The sequence below is a fragment of the Empidonax traillii genome, unplaced genomic scaffold (assembly GCF_003031625.1).
Source record: "Empidonax traillii isolate 1590-97213 ecotype Southwest subspecies unplaced genomic scaffold, ASM303162v1 scaffold1720:size69070, whole genome shotgun sequence".
Taxonomy (NCBI): Eukaryota; Metazoa; Chordata; class Aves; order Passeriformes; family Tyrannidae; genus Empidonax; species Empidonax traillii.
This window is the reverse complement of record NW_020956913.1, coordinates 28,516-50,380: the sequence shown is the minus strand read 5'-3', so window position 1 is coordinate 50,380 and position 21,865 is coordinate 28,516. Positions and strand designations below refer to the sequence as shown.

Below are 21,865 nucleotides of genomic sequence, written 5' to 3'. Positions count from 1 at the left end.
TTTTAAGTGTTCCAGACCAGGCTGGGCAGGGCTTGGAACAACCTGGGCTAGTGGGAGGTGTCCCTGCCCATGGAGCGGGGGTGGAATAAGATGAGATTTAAGATCCCAGCCCAAAGCATTCTGTGATTTCTGTGATCTGTGTATAAACACAAATATTTATACTGTGTCTATTCCAGCTTCCTTATTTTCTGCCCATTCAGATTTTTTTTTTTTTTGGTGGGAAAGCAGAGGGAGGAGCATGGGATGGGGTGGGAGGAGAAGCCAGGGTGGCTCTGCTGGAAGAGGATGAACCTGTGGGATCCCAGGGCAGCTCTGAGCCTAAAGCCTGGAAGGAGAGGTTTAAATGAGTGATGAGGGGGAAAATCCAAGGTGATCATAAAAGCCCTGTGGAATCCAGCTGGGCTGAGGTGAGAAACCTCCATGTGTTGGTGGCTCTGCTCCCCACCCTATCCTCCATCCCCAGGGGGAGTGGGGCTCCCACCATGGGCTGAGCGTGATGGCAACCCCCTGCATCCTCCTGCAAAATTCCTCTCTGCTTCCAGTGCCAATGGATAAAGCACAAGGGACCAGAGGGATAAACTGGGACCAATTATTGGGTTAAAACCATGCCCCGAGGTCCAGGTTTATGGGGGATGTTCCCAACCTGGCAGTGTTTGGGCTCTGAGGACCCCACAAGCTGTGGATGCACCTCAGGAGGTTCCCAGAGTGTTAAATACTGTTCCCTTCAGGGAGAGGTGCTGATGGACACAGAGAGGAGCAGCAGGAGGGGTGGGGTGGGGCAGTGTGGAGTTTCCTGGCAGAGATCCTGGTTGAGCCCCTGGATCATTTTCCATCCCTACTCAGCCTGGGGCTTCCTGGCCGAGCCACCGGTGCCCAGACAGGTGTGGATATGGCTTTCTGTTTAAATGGAGCCCAGACTGAAGGCTGCACCACGTCCCATCTGCTGGGGAAAAGCACACACTGAGTGTGGAAAGCTGCAGGATCCGGTGGCAGGTCGGAAAGTGGCCGGAGCGGGGCATGGAAACGGGGCTGTGTTTGAAGCACAGCATCCTGGCAGGAGTCCTGGGCGGTGGGAAGGCAGCCCAGGGAATTCAAGAAGGGTTTTCCATGGCTGGATCTGCTGTCAGATGGATGTGTTTGGCAGTTGCCTCCCACATGCATTTTAAAGGCAAACCCGACACTTTTGGCCCACTTGCTCTTTTTCCCCTTCCCAGCACGAGCAGCCCCAACACCCCCCCCTTCCCCCACGGGCTCAGGGGCACTCTGGGGTGGGCAGAGAGACCAGGGCCCCTCAGCCTCTCCTGCTGGCCCTCAGGATCCACCCCAGCATTTTGGGGGCTGATCCCAGAGCTCACCCCAGTATTTTAGGGGCTGATCCCAGGATCCCCCCCAGCATTCTCTGGCTCTTTGACCCCCTCCACAGTGCCAGAAGCTCTCCCAGCCCACCCACCCTCACATGCTGCTGCAAGTTTTGTGCAGATCTGGGGTGATTTTCTGGCAAATATCAGCCAGGTCCCGTTGGAAGCATGGATTTGGAGCTGGAGATGGACCTGCTTCCATGGGAGGGAGCCCATGGAATGGGAGGCACCTCTTGGCCAAACACTGCTGGGAAAATACCTCCTGCTGCCCCTTTGCTCTGCTTCTGTCCCTGGATCTCCTTCCCTGCCTGTTCCCATCACCTCCCACCGCAGCTGCTGGTTGGAGGGAGATCCCTCGGGGAGGTTTGGTTGGAATGTGGGGACATGTCATGAGTTGTGGTGTCCTGTCATGAGTTGTGGTGTCCTGTCATGAGTTGTGGTGTCCTGTCAGGAGTTGTGGTGTCCTGTGCTCAGCCCTGGCCGGGCTGGAGCCACCTGGGGCTGATCCAGGTTTTGCCTGGAGCCCCGAATCCTGCCCTGGCCCAGAGATGCCCCAGGCAGGGCCCTTCCCTCCCCCTGTCCCTGTCCCAGAGGGGGGCTCAGGGACCATCCCTGGGGCTCTATTTTGGGGTGGTTTCAGCTGTGAGGGCAAAGGCAAATGAGCTGCAACTGCTCATTAGGATCAGGCTCCAAGTGCTGATTGGAATCCTTTGCTTAGAAGGGTTGGAGGTGGAGCAAGGGCAGTGCTTTGCTGGTGCTGCTGGAGCTGGGGTGTCCTACAGCCCTCCTGGAGCTGGGATCTGCCCCAGAGGGACCCCAAGGTGGTTCTCCCCCTTTTCCCACCCCAAGGAAGTTCTGTCCCAGCTGGATCCGTGTCTCTGTGGGAAGCAGGTTGTGTTGGAGGACTCTCCCCATCGTGCCTGGAGAACCCCTGGGAGGTTTGTCCTGTGGGTGAGTCCTGCTCTCATGGGCGTTTTCTGGGAGAGGGGGGGCCCAAGGGCTGTGACAGGGAATGGATTCCATGGAAAAGATCAGTAAATTCGTTGTGTATAAACCACCTCTGTCAGTTCTCTGCTTGAAGGTTTCCCCAAAGCTGGGATGGACTCTCAGAAGGTTCCAGGGAAACCTCAGTCAGGTCCCTTCCCATCCTTGAAGGGGGTTAAAAACCGGAGGGAGAGCGACTTTTTGAGTGGGTGGATGGTGAGAGGGCGAGGAGGGATGGCGGGGAACTGGAAGGTGAGAGATTTAGGTGAAGACTTGGGGAACCTGGGCCAGTGGGAGATGTCCCTGGGTGGGTACAGGGGGATTTCCCACAATTTCCTTTCCAGTGAGTCCCCCCAGGAGGAGCAGCAGGGGGGCACAATGCTCATTTTTCAGGTGTTATGTGTTTTCCTGGGGGTGGGGGGGGGAAAGAAACCTTGGGAAAAGCAGCAGCAAGGTTGTTTTTATCTGCCTGAGGATGTGCACACGGGGAGGAGGGAGGGAACTGAAGTGGAAAAACGTGGACATTTGGGGGCTGGGGGCCTCCCCAGGTGCTTCGGGGGGGAAGTTGTGCTGATAACTGGGTGCTGTCTGTGTAGCTGCAGCAGGGGGCTGTGTTAGAGGGTCCTGGATTGGGATGGGAATCCTCAATCCTAAATCCTCAGCAGCTTCCCAGCAGTGCCAGTGGATGTTCAGGGGGTCTGGGGCACAGGCTGCCTGCCCTGCACGGGGATTTTTGGGCATGAAAGTGGGGTTTTAATCTCAATCCTGGGCCATCCTTTGCAGGGGGGGATTTGGACAAGGCTGGTTCTCCAAATCCCAACTGCTGCCACCTCCACCCAGCACTCCCAGCCCTGAGCAAGGAGGGAAATAAAACACCTGGAAGAGGGGAAAATCCGTTCCCTTGGGTTCCAGAGCAGCCCCTAAAATGCCAGAAAAATCTGCAGAATTAATTTTTTAGGGTGTCCCAGCTTTGCTTTGTCCCCCCCCCTTCACTCCAGACCCACCAAACACCGGGAAAGGTGATGAAAGGGGGCTGTGGGAAAGGGTGTGAGGTGAAAAACTCCATCAAATATTCCCCTTCCATAAATCCCTGGGGCTGGGACTGGCTACCAAGGGCCCAAGAGGAGAAACAACTGCAGCAGTTGGATTTTTCCAGCAGGAGGAGGATTCAGAGCCCCCCCTGGATGGTTTTCAGGTGGGAATAGGTAGCTCAGAAACACCAAAGGAGAGGAATGAGTTTGCTGCCATAAATCCCTTAACAGTCCATCCTGACTCCAGAGCCACACAGACTTGGCCAGGAGGGTTTTTTGTTTTTTGTTTTTTGTTTTTTTTTTTTTTTTTTTACATGATGGGAGTGTGGAAAAGAAGTTGAAACTGAGATTTATTTATTTATTTATTTATTTTTTGCAGCCTGTGGTGATGGGGATAGCAGGGGCTGGGGCTGGAGGGATCCAGGGGGTCCATGGAAGGAGCTGAAGGATAAAATATCCCCTTTGATCCTGGCTGGCTCTGGGTGTCTGGGAAGATCTGAAGGATAAAATACCCAAGCAAGAGCTGGATGGGGCTTTGATCCCTCTGTTGGGGGGGGGTGGGATTGGGATTTGGGGGGAAGGCTCCTCAGCCTTTGGCCCAGGAACCAGCTCTGGTGTTTCTGGCACAGACCTGACCCCCAGGGACCTTCTCCCTTGGGTGGGTGTCCCTCTAGGCAGGGATTTACAAAGCCAGGCTTAGCCTGCTCCCTGATGCCCAGCACTCTCCAACCACTATCTGTGTGACATTCCCAATGGAGCTGAGGAAAAAAGCACCTTTTAAAGGATCTGGGCAGGGGGGTGAAGTGTCCAGAGGTTTCATGATGTCATTAGAGGGTTTCTTTTTTTCCCCCTTCTCCAACAATAAACAAGGAGATTTGGGCCTGGCTTCCCTTTCCCTGAGCACCTGCACCACTTCCAGCAGGGGAAAAACATGTGTTTTCCCAGCAGTCTGGCCTGGAGGAAAACGGCTGCAAAGTGATGTATTTTTCTAGTTACAGTTTGCAAAACTGTATTTATTTATGATTTTTTTTTTCTTCCCCTCCTAAATTACTAAATATAACGTCCTGGAGCCAGGAGTGGGAGGGTTCCTGCTCCAGGGTGGGATGCAGCAGCTGTGGAGGAGCAGGAGGAAGGGGAAAGTCTGGTTTAATGTGGATTGTGGGTGAGGAAAGTTGTCTTTATTCGTTACCAGCTCAGTTAAAGGGAAGCAAAGGGGATCCTTGTGGATTCTCACTTGGAGCTGAGGGTCCCTCCCAGCCCCATCCTGCTGGAAAAAAGCTGTCTGGAACGCGCAAAGGGCATGGAAATAATTAAACCCACAGGTTTATAGGATGTTTTCAAGCTCTTTAAAATCCCTAATTACCAAAAGATGTCGAGAGCTGCAAAAAGACCTGCAGCGTTGTACCGAGGAGCAGCTCGAGTGGGATGGGAGAAGGGACAGAGGAGGATGTGGGGCACTTATCCCTCGGGATTTGGGAGCTCTGGCAAATGGGATCTGCTGATCAGAACCTCAGATGAGCCCCCAGGCCGGGATGCTCAGCTGGGCTCCACGCCGGGGTTTCCTCCCACCCCGGTGTTGGAAGAGGTGCCTCGATCCGTCACACTTGACTCCAGCACAAATGTGGGATGCAGATGGCACAGGAACACCCACTTGTCCACTGGAAGATCTGAGAAGAGCTTCCTGGCAGATGGATCTGGGGTGGGAAGGGGCTCATTTGTCACAGAACCTTCAGGAACGCCGCGGTTTCTGTTAACTGGGAGAGCAAAGTAGGACCTCTGTTTGCATCCCTCTGATCTCCTTCTGATGCCCAAATCCCTCTGGGATGGCTTTTGTCCATGGTGAGGAGCATTAGGGGTGCCTGTGCCCACCAGTAAATCCCATTCCTGAATGCCACATCCACTCTGAAATCCCTCAGGAATGGTGACTCCACCACTGCCCTGAGCAGCCTCTTCCAGTGCTGGACAGCCCTTCCCATGGGGAAATTTTTCCTGATATCCAATCTAACCCTCTCCTGGTGTAACCTGAGGCTGTTTCCTCTTGGTGCTGGGGTTTAGTTTGATTTTAGGGAGGTGGGCAGCCCTGGGACTGATTTATCCCTGCTCTGTTCCTAATCCATCCCAGGCCCTGGGCTGGCTGGGCAGGGAAACATCTTTATCCTGTTGCTAACCAGGGCAGGTTTCTTGCTGATGCTGTATCCTTCCCATGAGCTGGAATTCCCTCATCCAGCCTCATCCCCGCCTGCTGGAGCAGCCCCTTCACCACCCTGCTCCTGCCTGGCACTGGGAGCAGCGCTGGGAATGGGGATCCCAAAGGAGGAGAGGATACAGGACCCCCAGGCTGTGCAGCCCCCCTGGCCTCTGCACGAGTCATGGCTTGGAAAAGCAGGATAAAGCCGAAATAACACAGGGGAAGAGGTGGGAGAAGCCAGGGAAAACTAGCTTGGAAGTTGGAATTAGGCAGAAGAAATAAGGAGGGTGAGGACAGACCCCATGAAGGGGGGATTTCTTCCCTGCAGCTTCCATCCCATTCCACCATCCCATTCCACAGCAAAAGCCATGGAGGCAGCCAAAATCCAAGGAAAAGGCTTAGCAGTGCTTTTATGGGAATTTAAGCAGCTGATGGAGTCAAACCCTCAGTGAATTCCCAGCTGGAAACAGGAGGGAGCTCTGATGCTCCTGTGGTTTCAAAGGAATCTTGTCCCTGGGACATCCCAGGGCTGGTTGATGGACTGGAGGGAGGAAAATAAGCCACCTGCTCGTTGAGATAATCAGTTCCTCAGCCTGCAATATTTGCCTGTGGCTCAGCATCCAGGAGGAATCTGTCTGGGTGGTGGGAGCCAACCCCGGGGCTGCAGCACTAAATCCCTTCACACTTCCCTTTTTTTCCATCTCTCTGGGTTCCTGCAGTTGGAGGCCTTGGGATGGCATTTCCTGCCCTGCAGACAGGGCTGCACATGGCACAGCTGCCAGCACAGGCAGCCAAGGGACAGGGAGCAGCAGGACTGGCTTCTCTGGGAAGAACTGGTGATTTTTTTCAGGATGTTTTCGACCCTTTTTTCCCAGAAAAGAAGCAATAAGCTGAGAATGTGCTGGCACCGGCTCTGGAGCAAACCTCAGGTCCTGTGAACAAAGAGAGCACCTTCTTTGGGCTGATCTCGCCCTAAAAATCCAACTTCCATGTTTGGTAAGAGCAGGGAAATTGGTTTGGGCACGAGGAGGAATTTTTTTTCATGGAAAGGGTGGTCAGGCCTTGGCAGGGACTGCCCAGGGAGGTTTGGAGTCCCCACCCCTGGAGGTGTCCAAAGCCAGTGTACCATGTCCAAGATCCCAATCCATCCCTGCTGCTGCCATGGGAACCTTGTCTATTCTTTAGGATGTTTTTAAATACCCTCACTGTCAATTCGAGTGTGCCCTGAGCTCAAACCTCAAGGGTTTTGGCACGGGCAGGGAGGGACAGGACAAGTGGGAATGGCTTTAAGCTGAAGCAGGGCAGGGTTAGGTGGGACATTGGGAAGGAATTCCTGGCTGGGAGGGTGGGCAGGCCCTGGCACAGGTTGCCCAGGGAAGCTGTGGCTGCCCCTGGATCCCTGGGAGTGTCCCAGGCCAGGTTGGACGGGGCTTGGAGGGATAGTGGGAGGTTTGGGGCTGGAATGGGATGAGCTTTAAGGTCCCTTCCCATCCAGTTGCAGGACTCTAGGAATCCCAGGGTAACAGGCATCAGCCCTCAGCTTGCCAAGGCAGAGGAAATTCCCTGGACTGCCACCCTGGCATGGGAATGCCCCTGGCACTGGTGAGGGCTGGGCAGGGCACAGGGACACTCCCCCTCCATGGGAACACCCGGCCAGGAACGGCCTCGCAGGAGCACGGGCAGCAAAGCAGAGCCCTCTCCAAACACCTGGAACATGTTAAATCCATCTCCAGAGTCTAAAAATGGCTCATCCTTCCTTTTTTTAGAGAGGGCCTGCTGAGAAGTGCCAGCACTGAGTGCTCCTGGAGCCAGGTGAGAGCAGAGCTGGGGATCAGGAATTGCTGCCCGCTGGAGTTCTGGGCTGGAAAGGCATTTGAGCTGCCTGGAGAAGGGTTTTGTGGCAATGGGAAGGATGTTCTAGTGACCCAAAAGTGTCTTGGAGTGGGGAATGTGCTTATTTTCTGCAGTGAAATGACCAGAAATATTAAATTCCTAACCTGCATCCAGGGGAGCAAAATTCCCAGTGAAAAGGTGCCAGCACTGGGCTCATCATTTTTGGTACCCCCCGATTTTTTCCTCCCCATTTTTTGTACCCCCTGATTTTTTCCCCTGATTTTTTGTACCTCCCCATTTTTCTCCCCCGATTTTTTGTACCCCCCATTTTTTCTCCTCATTTTTTATACACCCCAATTTTTTCTCCTCATTTTTTGTACACCCCCATTTTTTTGCCCCGATTTTTTGTACATCTCCATTTTTTGTACACCCCCATTTTTTGTACACCCCCATTTTTTCCCCCGATTTTTTGTACCCCCGATTTTTCCCCCTCAGTTTTTGTACCCCCGATTTTTTCCCCATCCATTTTTTGTACCCCCCGATTTTCCCCCCCCCCCTCCCTGCTGCTCTGGAGGGAGGGGTGGGAGCTGGAGGGGAGCAGTGAGGAGGAACTGGTGGGACAAATTTGTATCCCCTTTTTCCTGAAGGTTTTGAACTCCCTTGGTGTAAAAATCCCAGGATCACTGAGGTTGGAAAAGCCTTGCAGGACCACTGAAGGTGATCCTGTGCCCCATCCCCACCCTGTCCCCAGCCCAGAGCACTGAGTGCCACATCCAATCCTTCCCTGGGGACTCCAAACCTCCCTGGGCAACCCCTGGCAAGGCCTGACCACCCTTTCCAGGGGGAAATTCCTCCTCATGTCCAAAAAGTCCATCAGCTGGGTTTTTTTCTTCCACCTCCATCACCAGGATTCCCACCCTGGTGGATCCCTGGAAGCGCAGAGCTTGATGGATCCATCACCCTCCTCCCAGCTCTGCCCCCCCTTTTCACTCACAGCAGGAAGAGTAAGTCTGAAAATCTTTATTTTTTCTTTTTTTTCCCCTCGGATTTTATGCCCAGAGTCACTTTTCCCGTTGCATATTTCCCCCTGCAGGAGGTTCAGCAGTGAATGAATCCAGCTCTCCTCTGATCCTGAGATTTTTTTGGGGACTGCCAAGTGCACAGGGCCGGTTTGGCACCTTCTCTGACAGCCCAAGGTTGAAATGGTTTTACCACTTGTGTTCAGAGCTTGGCCCTGTTGTGTCACCTCAGCAGAACAAAACTGCAAAGATCCCCCCCTGCTCCATCCCCAGCTGGAATTCCAGTTGCACAGGGATTGCCTCCAGACAGGAGGAATTGCTCCAGGGGAGAGCAGAAACCTAGGAAGAACTGGACGGTGAATAATATTCACAATAGCTCAGAGAAGTTGCATTAAAGGTGGTTTGTTTGGTTTTTTTTCCCTACAGTTCCCCAGGGAAAATATTCTGGGTTTATTGGGGAATAATTTACTTTCACTTTCTTGGTTTGAGGGGGGGGTTAAGTGATGCCAGGACTTTCCCAGGGATTCCCAGGGATAGAGCCAGCCCTTCTTTTAAAGGGAAAAACCCCAAACATGTGATTTTGTTTGTTTGTTTTGGTTTGGTTTGGTTTGGTTTTGATGCAAGGATCCAAGCTGTGGTACCTGGGAATTTCTCTAGTCTGTGAGTGCCACGGGTCAGACCAGGAATCCTGCCCAGAGTCATCCAGCACAAGCTGAGGATCCCAAGGGATTCCTCCTGACAGCTCAATCTCCAGGTGGGTGTTTGTTCATTCAGAGTAAGAAATAAAGAGAGGCAGACTAAATAAATAGACCAAAAAAAAAAAAAAAAAGATTGCTGGCTAAGTAAACAAAGAAATTCCCGGGTTGGAAGCCTTCTTTTCCAGTGAGAGGGCTGTAAATGGGGAATTAGGAGGAGGGTTGGATCGTGGGGTCACCTGGGGAGCCTTGGACTGGGGAAAAAGGGAGGAGAGACCTTAAATACGGGAGGACCCCATCCCTGCAGATCCTGCTCCTCCTCTGCCATCCCCTGCTTTGCCAGGGGGTTCCTGTGGCTCTGGAGATCCCTCAGGAGGGGTTTGTTGTGCCCCACAAAGCAGCTCTTGGAGGGGGGGGGGTTAAAATCACCTGCCTGGGGGTGAAGGTTTGTGGCTGTGCCAAACACAGCCAGGAACACCCCGAAAAGAACATCTCAGCTGGTGGATTTGGGGTGTGTTTTTGTAAAAAATAGAATTTGGGAGGGGTGGTGGGTTTTGCCACCACCCTGAGCCCCCTCAAAGCCCGGCCCCTCCCGGGGTTGGTGGCGGGGAAGAGGAGGGAGGGAAGCACTTTGGAATGGTTAATAAATGCAGCTTCTGCTAATTGAGTGCTGGGAGCTGAGGGCCAAAGTTCTTCCAAACACGGCAGAGGTGCCAAGTCTCCACTTTCCAGAGGTTAAATTACTTCCTCCTTTTTGGAAATACAACAAGAAAACCAACACAAAAAGCAAAAAGCAGAGCCAGTGGGTCTCTTGGAGCTCCACTTGCCCGGAGGGGTTTCTCCGGGGTTATTAGGGGAGGTTTTATCCCTGTGCTGGTGTGTCTGGAGCTGGGTGGTGGCTCAGATTCCCTGGAGAAGGGGGTGCATGGGAGGTCCCTGTGCCTGCCTGGGGTGGGGAGCGCAGGTGGAGGGACCCTGTGGCCACCACAGGGTGCTCAGGGCGGGGAGGCAGATGTTGGACATCACCCTTGGAGTGTAATTTGGGCTTTTCCTGCTCCCTGGGTGCTGATTGAGCACCCTCCATGGAGGGGAAGGTGTCCCTGGAATGGAATTAATGATCTTTAAGGTCTCTTCCAGCCTGAACCAATGTGGGATTCTGTGATTTTTTTAACCTCCCTTTTCTGTTCTCCCGCTGCTTCCCTGGACCCAGAGCGATCCCAGCTGGCACTTTGCTCTGGTGCCAAGTGCTGGGAGAATCCCAGGGCACGGAAATAACCCTGGAGCATCCCTGATGGGGCACTCGGGGTCACTGCAGGCTCGGGCAGACGTGACGTGTCCTGACGGGGGCAGAGCTGGGGCTCTGCAGAGCCTGCTTTGGTGTTTACAGCAGCTTTTGTTTTGGACAGCCGAGTCTCCAGAGCTCTGAGCTCAGCAGAGCCGGCATGGCCAGGAGTGAGGATGAGCCACGTGCTCCAGGAAACAGCTTGGAGCTGCTCCCCATCACCAGGGGTGACAAATCCTCACCCAGACCCAGGATGTGAGCGGTGTTTGGTGCTCCTGAGCGCCCAACCTGCATCCCTCCTTCCCTAAAACCTGGGAGAAGCCCCCTGGGAGCACCCCAGCCCCTCCACAGCCAGGAGCAGCTCCCACATCACCATCAGCCCTTCCTCTGTTTCTATCAGGGAATTCAGGATTTTGTTTTCATTTCCAGCCTCTGTTTACATTCCTTGTTTCTAACTTAATTCTTCCAAAAACTCCAGAGGCGAAAGCATCCAACACATGACACCCTCCCAAAGGTCAGGCTGGAGGAGGCATCTGCTGGAGGTTGGAAAAACTGAGCAGACGTGGGAAAACCTACAGGGAAGTGCTGGGCTGACCTGGGGATGGAGATTGGGAGTCAGTGGCACGAGGTTCGTGTGGGGTTCAGAGGCTTTGGGGTGGGATTTGGATGCAGGGAAGGAGGTTCTAGTGGGTGCCAACCCTGCTCGTGGGGGGGGGGGGGGGGGGGGGGGGGGGGGGGGGGGGGGGGGGGGGGGGGGGGGGGGGGGGTTGGAAGGAGGTCTTTAAAATCCCTCCCAGCCCAAACCATTCCAGGGTTTTGTGACTCTAATTTACAGTTACTGCCAGGCTTTTCCACCTCAGTGATGGACAGAGGCTCGGTGCTGGTCCATCTTTAGCCCAGGGTCACCCCCACACCAGCTGCAAGGACGTGGCCAGTGCAGCTTTCTCCTCCTCCAGATTTCATGGGAAGTCCATCCAAGGATGTTAATGTGGAAGACACGAGATCTTCCCTTTGGGAATGGCTGTTAATTCCATGATTATTTCTGCAGCCAGCTGAACTTGCTGCCCTTTGTCAGAACCGTCCCTGCCTGTTTTCCCCTTGCTTTTTCCCCCCTGCTTGTGATGGGATTTGCAGGAAATGCTGGTGCTTGGGGAGGTAAAAGCCTTTCCCAGGGCTCAGGTGCAGAGCTCAGCTCTGGGTGTTTGTCCTGCTGGAGGGATGGGGTGGATCAGGCCCTGTGGGGCTGCACACAGAGCGTGGATCATCTCCAAGGTGCAGGAGCCTCAGTTTGCACCGACACTTTCCTTGGAAACTCTCAGGTTTGCAGAGAAAATAACAGGTGTTTTTTTTTTTTTAATCACAGACTTCAGACATCTGAGCCACGAGAGCAGAAAGTTTCCTGGGCAGCCAGAATTTGTGGGGGTTGGAAGCTGAGAGCTGCTGTTCCCCTCCAGAAGCTGCTGCTTTGCCCTCTTTGCAGGAGAAGACTGGTTTGTGTCTCACTTTCTCCATTAGTTTATTCCTGGCTGGTGGAGGGCCCTGAGGGTTTGGTGCTGCTCTCACTGGGTTGGTTTTGGTGGGACACACCATTCCCTGGTGGGGATGGATCCTGCAAGCACCTGCCAAGCCCAAAATCCTGGCTCTGAGCCTCCCCCTACCCCCAGCAAAACCCAGCACAGAGAAATCCATGGAATCCCAGAATGGCTTGAGTTGGAAGGGACCCCAAAACCATCTCCTTCCAACCCCACCATGAGCAGGGACACCGTCCACTAGACCAGCTCCAGTGGGTCTAGCTCAGATCCCAGGGAGAGCTCCCAGCAAATCTTTTCCTGCTGCACTTCCAAGGCTCTGGCAGTTTGTTTGGAGCTGTGCTGGGCTCTGCTGGAGATGGCTGATAGGTGTTGGTCCCCTGAGGAAGCAACTGGTGCTTGTCCCTCACGGTGCTCATGTGGAAACCACCCCCTCTTCTGCTGCCTTCACTGCAGCTGGGAGAGGGGATAAAACCAGAATAAACCCCCCAAAAACCCTAAAACCACCCCAAAACACCCCTCCTTCAGCTGGGTTTGGGGCTCACCCCATGGCAGCACGTGTGGGTCTCTCCTTCACGCCAGAGAGATTTTGGAAAGAGGTTCCTGGGCTGGATGGAACAGCCCTGAAATCCAAGCAGGATCCAAAGACAAATGAAGTGGGAAGGCATGTCTTTTTTTTTCCTTTTTACAGGATTAATATCACATGATGGATCCATGAAAATTCTCTTCCCTGGCTTTTTTGGCCAGCGAGGAGCCCACGGAGGAGCTCAGGGGATGTCCCCATGGAAACTTCCTGCAAGGGGCTGAAATCCTCCCGTTTCCTTGGGTTCTTGTTTCCCCATCCATCACTCTCCCCTGACAGCTGTTTACATTTTGGAAGGATTACATCAATATTATCAGAGCACAGCTCTTCTCCTTTGAACTCCTGCCTGGCACTTCTCACTCGTGCCAAGGGCTGGGTCATGTTAAGATGTCCAAGGGTGAGCTCTGATAACTCAGCACAGGAGGAGGAGGAGGCTGAGGGGAGATGCAGCCACTTGAGTGACTTCTTATTTGAAACCAGTTCTGCAGAAATTCAGTGCAGTTCATCCCAGTCAGGTCCAATTTGGATGAATCCTCCCCCAGGGATTTGCAAATTGTTTTGTGACCGTTACAGGCGTCTCTCAGACCCTTTTTACTTCCCATCACTCGTGACCCCAGAGAATCCCCCGGGGTTTTTCCTTCTGCTTTGCTGTGCAGGAACTATGGTTGGTGCAGAGAAACCTCCTGGGGCCAGTCCTTTGGCAGGAGTGGGACAGCAGATCCCAGCAAATCCAACTTTCCGCTGGTTTCCAGGCCAGGCAGTTGGAGGCAGGAGCAGCTGCTGCCTCTTGGTTTTCCATGGAGTGTTTTAACTTGGGAAATGCTGTGCTTGAGACCCCAAGGGAAGCACAACACCAGGCCCAGGACCCTTTTTCTGGTGCTGTTTTCCCCCCAAAATCCCTTTGATCCAGCTGCTTCCAAACGACCCCTCTGGGAACTGAGAGGCAGATTTTAAGATATTACATAGGGGGTTTTTTTTTGTATTCTATTTAAAACGTATTTATTTTTTCGTGGAAGACTGGCTTGTCTTCCAGCTGCCTGGGAGAGCTGAGTTCCCAGCAAGGGATTTCCCCCGACGTGCCCCGGGGTTGGGAGCAGGAGCTGCAGGGCTGGGACTTCTGCTGGGAGCATCCACTGCTCGGGGATCCCTCCCTCTGTGCTCTGCTTACTCTGCTTTAAATCACAGCTCAGCTTCCTGTCTGAGCGTTTTATTCCCTGAAAAACTGACTTTCACCAGCCCAGCAATGCCTCTCGTTCCCTTTAAGTTGTTGCTGCCCCCCCTGAAATGCTTTTTGCTCCGGAGTTTTATAGGGGGAAACCAGCTGGGAAATGCAGTTGGGGGCTGCAAATCTCTGTCAGGCAGCGCTTTGCTGGTGGAAGGAGCGCTGCACAAACAAGCTGAGGAGCATCCCCATCTCCACACCCCTTTGGATCCTCCTGCTGCCTTTGATCTGTGTCCCAGCCATGTGTCCTCTCCCTCCTGCAGACCTCAAATGTGTATTTTTGGGAGGGAAGAGGGAAGAATGAAAAGAAACTGGATCTCCCAGACGGTCTTTCAGGCAAGAGTGTTTGAGCAGAGCTTATCTCCCTCCTGCAGCCCCCAAACTGTCTGACAGACACTCGGTAGACAGAGATGTTGGTGTTTGGACTCATCCCAAAATATCTTTGCTCTCAGCTGGGTGGGAAAAGGGATAAAGCTCCTTCAAGGAGCTTCGATTGCTCTTCCCAGCGAGCTCCATCAGGGCTGAATGTGGAGATGCTCCTGCTCACAAGTGTTGGCGATGGATTGGACAGGGAAGGACCTCCTGGGTCACATCTGCTGGTTTGATCAAACCAAAGCCTGGACTGATCTTTTCCTCTTGGGAAAAAATGGAAGTGAGGATGTGGCTGGTCCCCCCTCCCCACTGGAGCCACCCCAGCTGGCCACAAAACCAGGGTGAGAGCTGAGCTGGAGCTGCCTCCTGGCAGTCACCTCCAAAAGGTGCCACCAGCCCGGGGAGGGAGAGGGTGGAGGGAGAAAGTGCCACCCTGGGGTGCTGAGGGACTTCATGGGTTTGGGGTGCCCAGCCCAGAGGTGCCCAGGGGTGGCTCTTGTGGGGACACTGATCCTGGACCTGTGTGGAGAGGGCAGGGAAGGAAACACTCCCCAGCAGTTCTTCCCCTGCTCCTTTGCTGTGGTTTTCCCGCTGGGCTCTCCTGCCCACCAGGACTTGGTGCCTGGGTGGGTGCAGGAGACTCTCATGGTGTGACCAGTTATCCCAGAGCTTTGTGGTGCCCTCTGGCATCACAGTCGCCTCCTGGGTGCTGTGGGCACTGGTGCCACTCTTTTCCACCCCAGGAGTGGCACCTGAGCAGGGCTGGTGTCCAGCTGGGGGTGGCACCTGAGTGAAGGTGATGCTCAGCAGAGGTGACACCCCACAACCACCAGTGACCCCTTGAAGACATTCCATCCCCACCCCCCCCTCCCGGGCTGAGGGGTTCCCAGGAGGCCCCAGAAGCTGCCCTGAGGATGGAATTCCCGGCTGGCACAGCTCTCCAGGAAGCCGTTCCCTAAAGGGTGCCGGGCCGTGCGAGGGCTGTCCCCGCTCCGTCCGCTCCTGCTGCACCTCCTCCAAGTTTCTCTCGTCCCTCCCACTCCCTCCCGATGCTCGCCTCCTGTCAGGGAGCCGGGAAAGGCTGGGATAAGGAAAGGGCTCTGGGATAGAGGCGCTACCAGTCTGGCCGGCTGCCCCCGCGGATGCTCCGGCGCGGGGAGCGGGGCAGCTCCCATGGCCCTTCCCAGCGGGATGCTCCTCGCCTGCTCCCTCTGCCTCCTGCCCGGTAAGTGCCCCCTGCGCCCACCCCGATTCCTCAAACGGGGCGAAACCCACCGGGAATAACTTTTGCTGACTTTTGGGGAAGGTGCTGGAGAAAGCCCAAGGTTAACGAGGCTCTTGGAAAAGTTTTGCCGGGAGGGAGGGAGGTGGGAGCCTTTGAGGAGGCTGCTTGGGAGGGATGGAGATCCTTGATGGGACCCCCCTCCTCGGCTGGAGGAACAGGATTAATTGGTGTTTTCCTGAAGCATCAGATGGTGGAGGGGGAAGAAAACGCGCCAAACTAACGACCCTTTTATTTAGAACTATCGTTGTGCCCCACAGGTGGTTCGCGTCCTGCTGCACAAAAGACTCGGGTTTAAATAAATTCAGAGGGGTTTTAGGCAGGGTTGGGCTCCAGGAGCTGAGCCTGCAGCTTATCCCGTGCGGGACGAGCTGCCGGGGGCTGGGATGGGAGCGGGGATGGATTTTTATGCTCCTTGCCGCCTCGCTCGGGCTCTCTTCTTGCAGAAGAGTGTCCCAGCACCGGTAATTCCCGTTTCAATCCCATCTACCATCCTCCCGCCCGCAGCCGGGCTCGGAGCTGCCAAACTGGGCTGAAAGTGTGGGGGGAAAAAAAGCCTTTCCCCAAACCAGGAGCGCGGCCACGGACTCACGCCTCCCCCAGCCAGGCATTCCCAAACATCCTGGTGGAAACGCACGCCAGGCTGGTTGGATTTCTTTTTTTTTTTTCTTTTTTTATGGCTGCTTTGCTTTTTTTTTCCCCTCTCTGGTGGCGGATCCTTTCAAGCGGCGGCGGCGGAGCTGCTTTGCTCGGTTAATGGGGACCATGTGTGCCCTGCCTGTGGCCAGCGTGGGGCTGCCTGCGTGGAGGGCACAGCCCTGCCCTGCCCTGCCCACGGCGGGGACGCGGCCCGTGGGGTGAAACCCCCTCCCGGGGAGACGCTGCTCGGACACAAAGGGTGGGCTCTGTAGAAGGAACTCGGGTTTGTGGCACACGGGCAGCTCTGCCCTGCCCTGGGCTGGGTGGGAATCCTGTCTGGCACTGGATTTGCCCACGGGGGGTTTCTGTATCCAGGGGTTTCTGCCCATGGATGTTTCCATCCTGGAGTGTTTCTGCCCATGGTGGTTTTGGTACCCAGGGGTTTCTGCCCACGGGGGTTTCAGCCCACGGGGGTTTGTGCCCACAGTGGTGTCCTGCTGGGCACCCAAAGGGGGTGTTGGTGGGGAAGGACTTCCCAAAGGCTCCAGGGAGGCTGTGCTGAGGTGTTGTGGGTCCCACCATGCAGCAGTTTGCCCTCTCCAGGTGGGATTCCCAGAGAAGGCAGTGCCATCCTGCCCTCTCCCAAACGGCAAAACCATCGTGCTGGCTCCACGTGGCACCTTTGGGATTGGCCAGGTGGGTTCCTGAGGACCCTCCAGCCCAGGCTCTGATGGTGGAGACAATTTTGGGTGACTGCACAGCCCCAGCAGTGCAGCTGAGTGGGACCCCCCTCTCCCCATTGTCCATCCACTGGCCAAGGCTTGGCCTGGAAAGATCCAATAAATATCCTCCCCCAGGTGTTTATTTGAGAAGCCAAACCTTCCCCTAATCCATGACTTTCCTGGCATTTTCCTGGGAAAGGGGCAGTGGAAGACCTGCCGCTATTTACTCCTGATTGGCGTTATCACAAATGAACAATCCCCACCTTCCTCAGGGCTGCAAAACGTGGCCATCAAACAGCTCCTCCCCACTTTTGGGGGGCCCAGAAAGCAGGAATTCTGGAAGCACAAGGTGCTTGTGTAGCTGCAGCCCCGGAGCTGTTTGTCAGGGGTTCTGTGGCTGAGCAGGAATGTTACGACACACGAGCCGGGAATGACTGATCCCTCTGTTCATCCTCAGCATTCCCTGGCTCCCCATCCCCTGCTGCAGCAGCCACCAAAAGCCTGGGCTGCTTCCTAATAGCTGATGACAAATGCTGGCTTTGAGATAGGCACATGGAGAGGAGCTGGGTGCTGTCAGCATCTCATCTGGCACAGAGGGATTCCTGGGAATTAAAGCCAGAGGGAAGCACCGGGACATGTGACCCCTTCTGCCCCTTCTCGCAGCTTTTGCCTCAGTATCCTTTATCAAGCTGAAAGATTTCCTTGGTCTGTCAAATATTTCAGTCCTAGGAAAAGAACAAGTGATGGGATGCAAAGGAGCATCCCATGTGATGATGGGGATGGGGATGGGGATGAGGATGGGGATGGGGAGGAATCACAGGAGCCCAGCCCAGTGGTGGGTCAGCAGTGGCATCCCCAGGGATGCTGAGGATGCAGGGATCACATCCATGGACCCGCTGCCCACTCCTTCTGGGCTCGAGTGAGGAGAGGAGATGGGACTGAGAGCAGCAGGGCCAGTTTTGAGGTGGCAGCCAGAGCTGCAGGTTCCTGGCAGATGGGAGCTCTCCCTCTGGAGAGCTGTGACAGTGCTGGAGGTGAATGAAAAAGGCTGGATTTGCATGATTCAGTTAAAAACACTGCCTGCATTTCCCTCCCAGTCAAATAAAAACAGGGAAACTCTTCCGGCAGCTCCAGTGCCTGGCTCGCAGCTCCTGGAATCAGAGAGCTCCGGAGCAAAGGAAGCAAAATAGAGCCTTAAACTTCTCATGGAAGTGAAAACAGGCTCAGGGCACCACAGTGCTGCCAGGCACCTTTCCAGAGTCCCCTTTCCAAAGTCTCCTTTCCAGATTCTCCTTTCCAGCCGTGGATCCCGCTGCCTTCCCAAAGGATCCAGGCAGGACGATGGCACCGGGACCGACCATCCCCCTCCCAGAGGTTTCCCCTACAGGGAGGACTTATTTTTATCCTTTCTGGCAGCAAAGGTGGCTTTTATTCCCATCATTGTTTCCCCAATGCGTCTGATTTTCTTCTCTTTTCGATATTCGACCTGACAAGAATCAAAAGTTTGGACCCGACAGAAGCTCCGAGTTCGGAGAAAGGAGGAATTTGAGGCTTCCTGCCTTGGCCGCCTCACAAGCAAAACATGTGGCTTTTGGTCACTTCTTTCTGACAGTGATGTCACTCCTGACAAGAAAATGAGCCTGGGCTCGTTGGGGTTGCTGAATGTCCTTGAGAGCCCCTGCTCGAGCTCCCAGGAGCTGGAGCCAGATCAAACATTCTCTGCTCTTTGTTTTGGTTCTTTGTGCCTCGAGTGCACCCACGTCCGTCGGGGTTTGGACATTCCTCCCCTCTGCCAGCCTGGAGACTTTTGCTCCCAGATCTTTCTGCTTTTCCAGCCCTGTCCCCTTCCCCACTGCCTGCTGTGACAGGGGTGTCCCTCGCAGCTCTCCCCCCAGCTCAGAGATTTCCCACTTCATGGAATATTTCTGCTGTTTATTTGAGGGTTTGTGTTGTTTTCCATGACCTGGCTGCCTCTTACTGCAGCTCCACGATGTGGTCCTAAACCAAGGAGCCATGGGATGGGATTCCCCAACTTATCCCTGTGCTCCCACTCCCCAAAACCCTCTGCAGTGCAAAATCAGAGAAACTCTGATTAATGCAAAAATAAATCAGATGGAAACCCATCACATCCTCTCTGACACTCGCTCTGCACCCTGGAACTGAACCTGCTGGAAGCACAAAACCCCCTCCCTAAAAATCCCCCCTCTTCCCATGGATTTGCCAGCCAGATCCAGGGTCTCTCTGGTGGCAGCAGTGACAGCCCAGGGTGCTCCAACCCCCCTTGCCCATCGCTCCTCTCCTGCCCTGTCCCGCTCTGTGTTTCTCCCTCGGGTATCAGTTACTCAGAAGAGATTTTAATTTGTTTTGTAGTGTTAAATGAGGTCAAGGCACCACAAAATATGCTGGCTCTCATGCCTGTCTCCTTTTTTCTTTTATATATTTTTGGGTTTTTTTTGATTCTTGCTTTCTAGAGTTTCTTTTTGTAGGATCAGAAAGAAATTCTGATTTGCTGCTTCACCTCAGCCCTCCCTGGCCAGGCTGCTCCGCTCCCTCCTCATGGAGCCAGAGCTGCAGATCTGTTCCTGTGCCTGCAAAAATCAGCTTTATCCCTGACATTCCTACCCAGCAAAACACTCTCCATCCTGGATTTTTCAGCCTGGGAGCAGCATTCCCAACCTCTCCTGTTGCCAGCTCCTTGATGCCCCTGTAAATAGCAGCCACGAGCCTTCTGATGCTGTTGCAGCCCTTCTTAAGAAGGATCTTTTATTTGCATGAATCATCCAGCAGCAACTTTAGTCCAAGTGGGAATGAAGAGCCAGGATGTGTCAGAGAGGAGGAAGATGCTTTCCTTTCTCCTCCCCATGCCCACCCTGGCTCCAGCTGATCCCGTTCTACATCAGGATGAGCTGGTGGATGAGCTTTGCAGGTGGGAGGGGAAGGGCTTGTGCAGCTGTGGCCTCTAAACCCTGAATGATCCTGCTTAAAGCTACAGCCCTGGGGCTGGAAGCTCCCCTGGGGGCTCAGGGATGGGCAGAGGAGTGCTGGGTGGTCCCAGGTGAGGTGTCTGAGGTGCTTTGGGTCTTTCAACCCTCGTGGTGGTGTGGGAGTGCTGTGCCACAGGGGGTCAAAGCACCCCTGGCTCATGCAGGACCATCTTGGGGTGTGTTATATGACCTGGGGGAGCAGGGGTGGCTGGGGTTGGAGGCACCTCTGAAAGGTCACCTGCTCCAGGCTGCCAGGGCTGTGTCCCAGAATTTGAACATCTCTGTGGGTGGAGACCCCTCGGGGTGACCTGGTCAGTGTGTGGCCACAGCCAGGGTGTGTTTTCTGCTCCCACCCCAGCCCTTGGCTGACAGGACCCTTCTCCTCTCTCCCAGGGCTCAGTGACACCTTCAACATCGACACCAAGAGGCCCAAAATCATCGCTGGCTCCAGGGAAGCCTATTTTGGCTACACGGTGCAGCAGCACGACATCGGGGGCCAGAAATGGTGAGTGAGCTCTGGGCAGGGGGGAATCCAAAACAACCCTCCCAACACCCTGCCTGTCTCCTCCTGCTCCATCTGACCCCCACTTTGGGGTGGGAAGTGCTGTGGCTCCAGGGGAGACCGAGGTTTGCTCGTGGTGGTGCTGAGGGAAGCAGAGCCCAGAAACCCTTTTCCTTTCCAGAAGCAGAGTTTTGGGAGGGGATAGCGGGATATTTTGGTCGGGTTGTGCACGGAGGGGGCTGTCCTGGCTCCTGCCCATCTGCCTCCCGTGCACAGGGCTTTGCTCCAGGCAGGTTCCTCGGTCCTGGGAGCCCCTTGGACTCCGGCACTGCTGGAAACCCACCTGGTTTTTGGGTGGGGGCCATCCCGTTTTCTGGAGTTTCCATCAGAGCCTGGTCTGCAGAAGTGCTCAGCCCTGCCTGTGTCCATCAGGAACGTGAGATGAGTCTTGGGTGGGCCCTGCTCCAGTTTTGGGTTTCGAGGGGGTTTTTGCTGCTTGCCAGGGCTGATCCCCACGGGGGGGGGACCCTGCCCAGATGTTGGCAGAGCCCCTCGGGGCTCTCCAGCAGCACAGCTGGATGCTGTGGTGAGCAGGGCAGCTCCAAAGCCCATGAAATTCCCTGCACCCCCATTTCTGTGGGATCTGTTCCAGCATGGGTGACAGCCAGGCTCGAGGCAGCAGGAAAACACAGAATTAATGCACGTGGATGCTCCTGGAATTCAGGAATCAAACCCGTGGTGCCTGTGCTGGTGTCTGGGGCTGGGTGTCATCCTCAAGCTGAGCTGCTGTTTCCATGTGCAGGAGTTTTGGGGTCAGTTGTGGTCCCTCTCTCCGCTGGCTCTGAGCTCTGTTTGCTGCAAGGACCGTGTGCTTTTGCCAGATGGAATTTTGCATCCCGTTAAAAGGGTGATGCTGATGCTGCAGCCCTCGGGCTGGGGGGGCTCTGGTGCTCCCAGAGAGCCCTGCCAGGGACCAGGGGGCCTCTTGGGATCTTCTTCCTCCTCCCTGTCCGTGAACCTGTGCTATGGGACTGTTTCCCAACCCAGCTTACCCTTAGGAATCCAGAAACATCCGGATGGGAATATGGATATATGTGGATATTTACCCAAATAAATGCTTTTTTGGGGCTAAAGAATTTTAGGCAGCTGATGGCCAGAGTCACTGGAGCATAAACACGGCTGTGGAGCCGTTCCAGTAAATGAAACAAATCCCTGCAAGGTCCTGTGCTGGAGACCTGGGCAAGGAGCTGATGTTAGAGATGATGTTCCTCTTCCTGGCCTGAAGGTCTTCCATCCTCATCTCCCTCCTTGCAGTGCTGGAGCACATCTGGGTGTCACCATGAGCCTGATTCTAAGGGAGTGGGGTGTCTCCATCCCTCAGCTGCTCCATGGGGTGTCTGGGAAGGTGGGATGGGTTCGTGCTCTCCAGGGCACTCTGATGCTTCGGGGCCCAGGAGCTCCTCGTGTGCAAAACGAACAAAATGTGAAATATTTTCCATCAGGAAGGGATCCAAAACCCCAAAACATTCGGTGGTATTTGCTCTGGCTCCTGCAAGAGGCTCCAGAGGTCCTGCCAGGTCGGGATGAGAGGATGTTCAGGGATCGTGGTTCTCGGAAGCAGATAAGGAACAGGAACCAAG

General features: G+C 54.7%; 1 protein-coding gene across 1 annotated transcript in view; it reads left to right on the top strand.

The window, feature by feature from the left end:
• Window positions 1–15,163: 15,163 nt before the first annotated feature.
• The window catches only part of LOC114070862 (integrin alpha-11-like), a gene marked incomplete at its 3' end in the record, with an annotated part of 34,864 nt that continues 28,162 nt past the window's right edge, over window positions 15,164–21,865 (top strand). Inside the window, exons 1-2 of the mRNA XM_027908473.1 lie at window positions 15,164–15,321; window positions 20,117–20,228. Coding sequence (XP_027764274.1) covers window positions 15,270–15,321; window positions 20,117–20,228 — 164 coding nt within the window. The remainder of the gene's footprint in view (window positions 15,322–20,116; window positions 20,229–21,865) is intronic.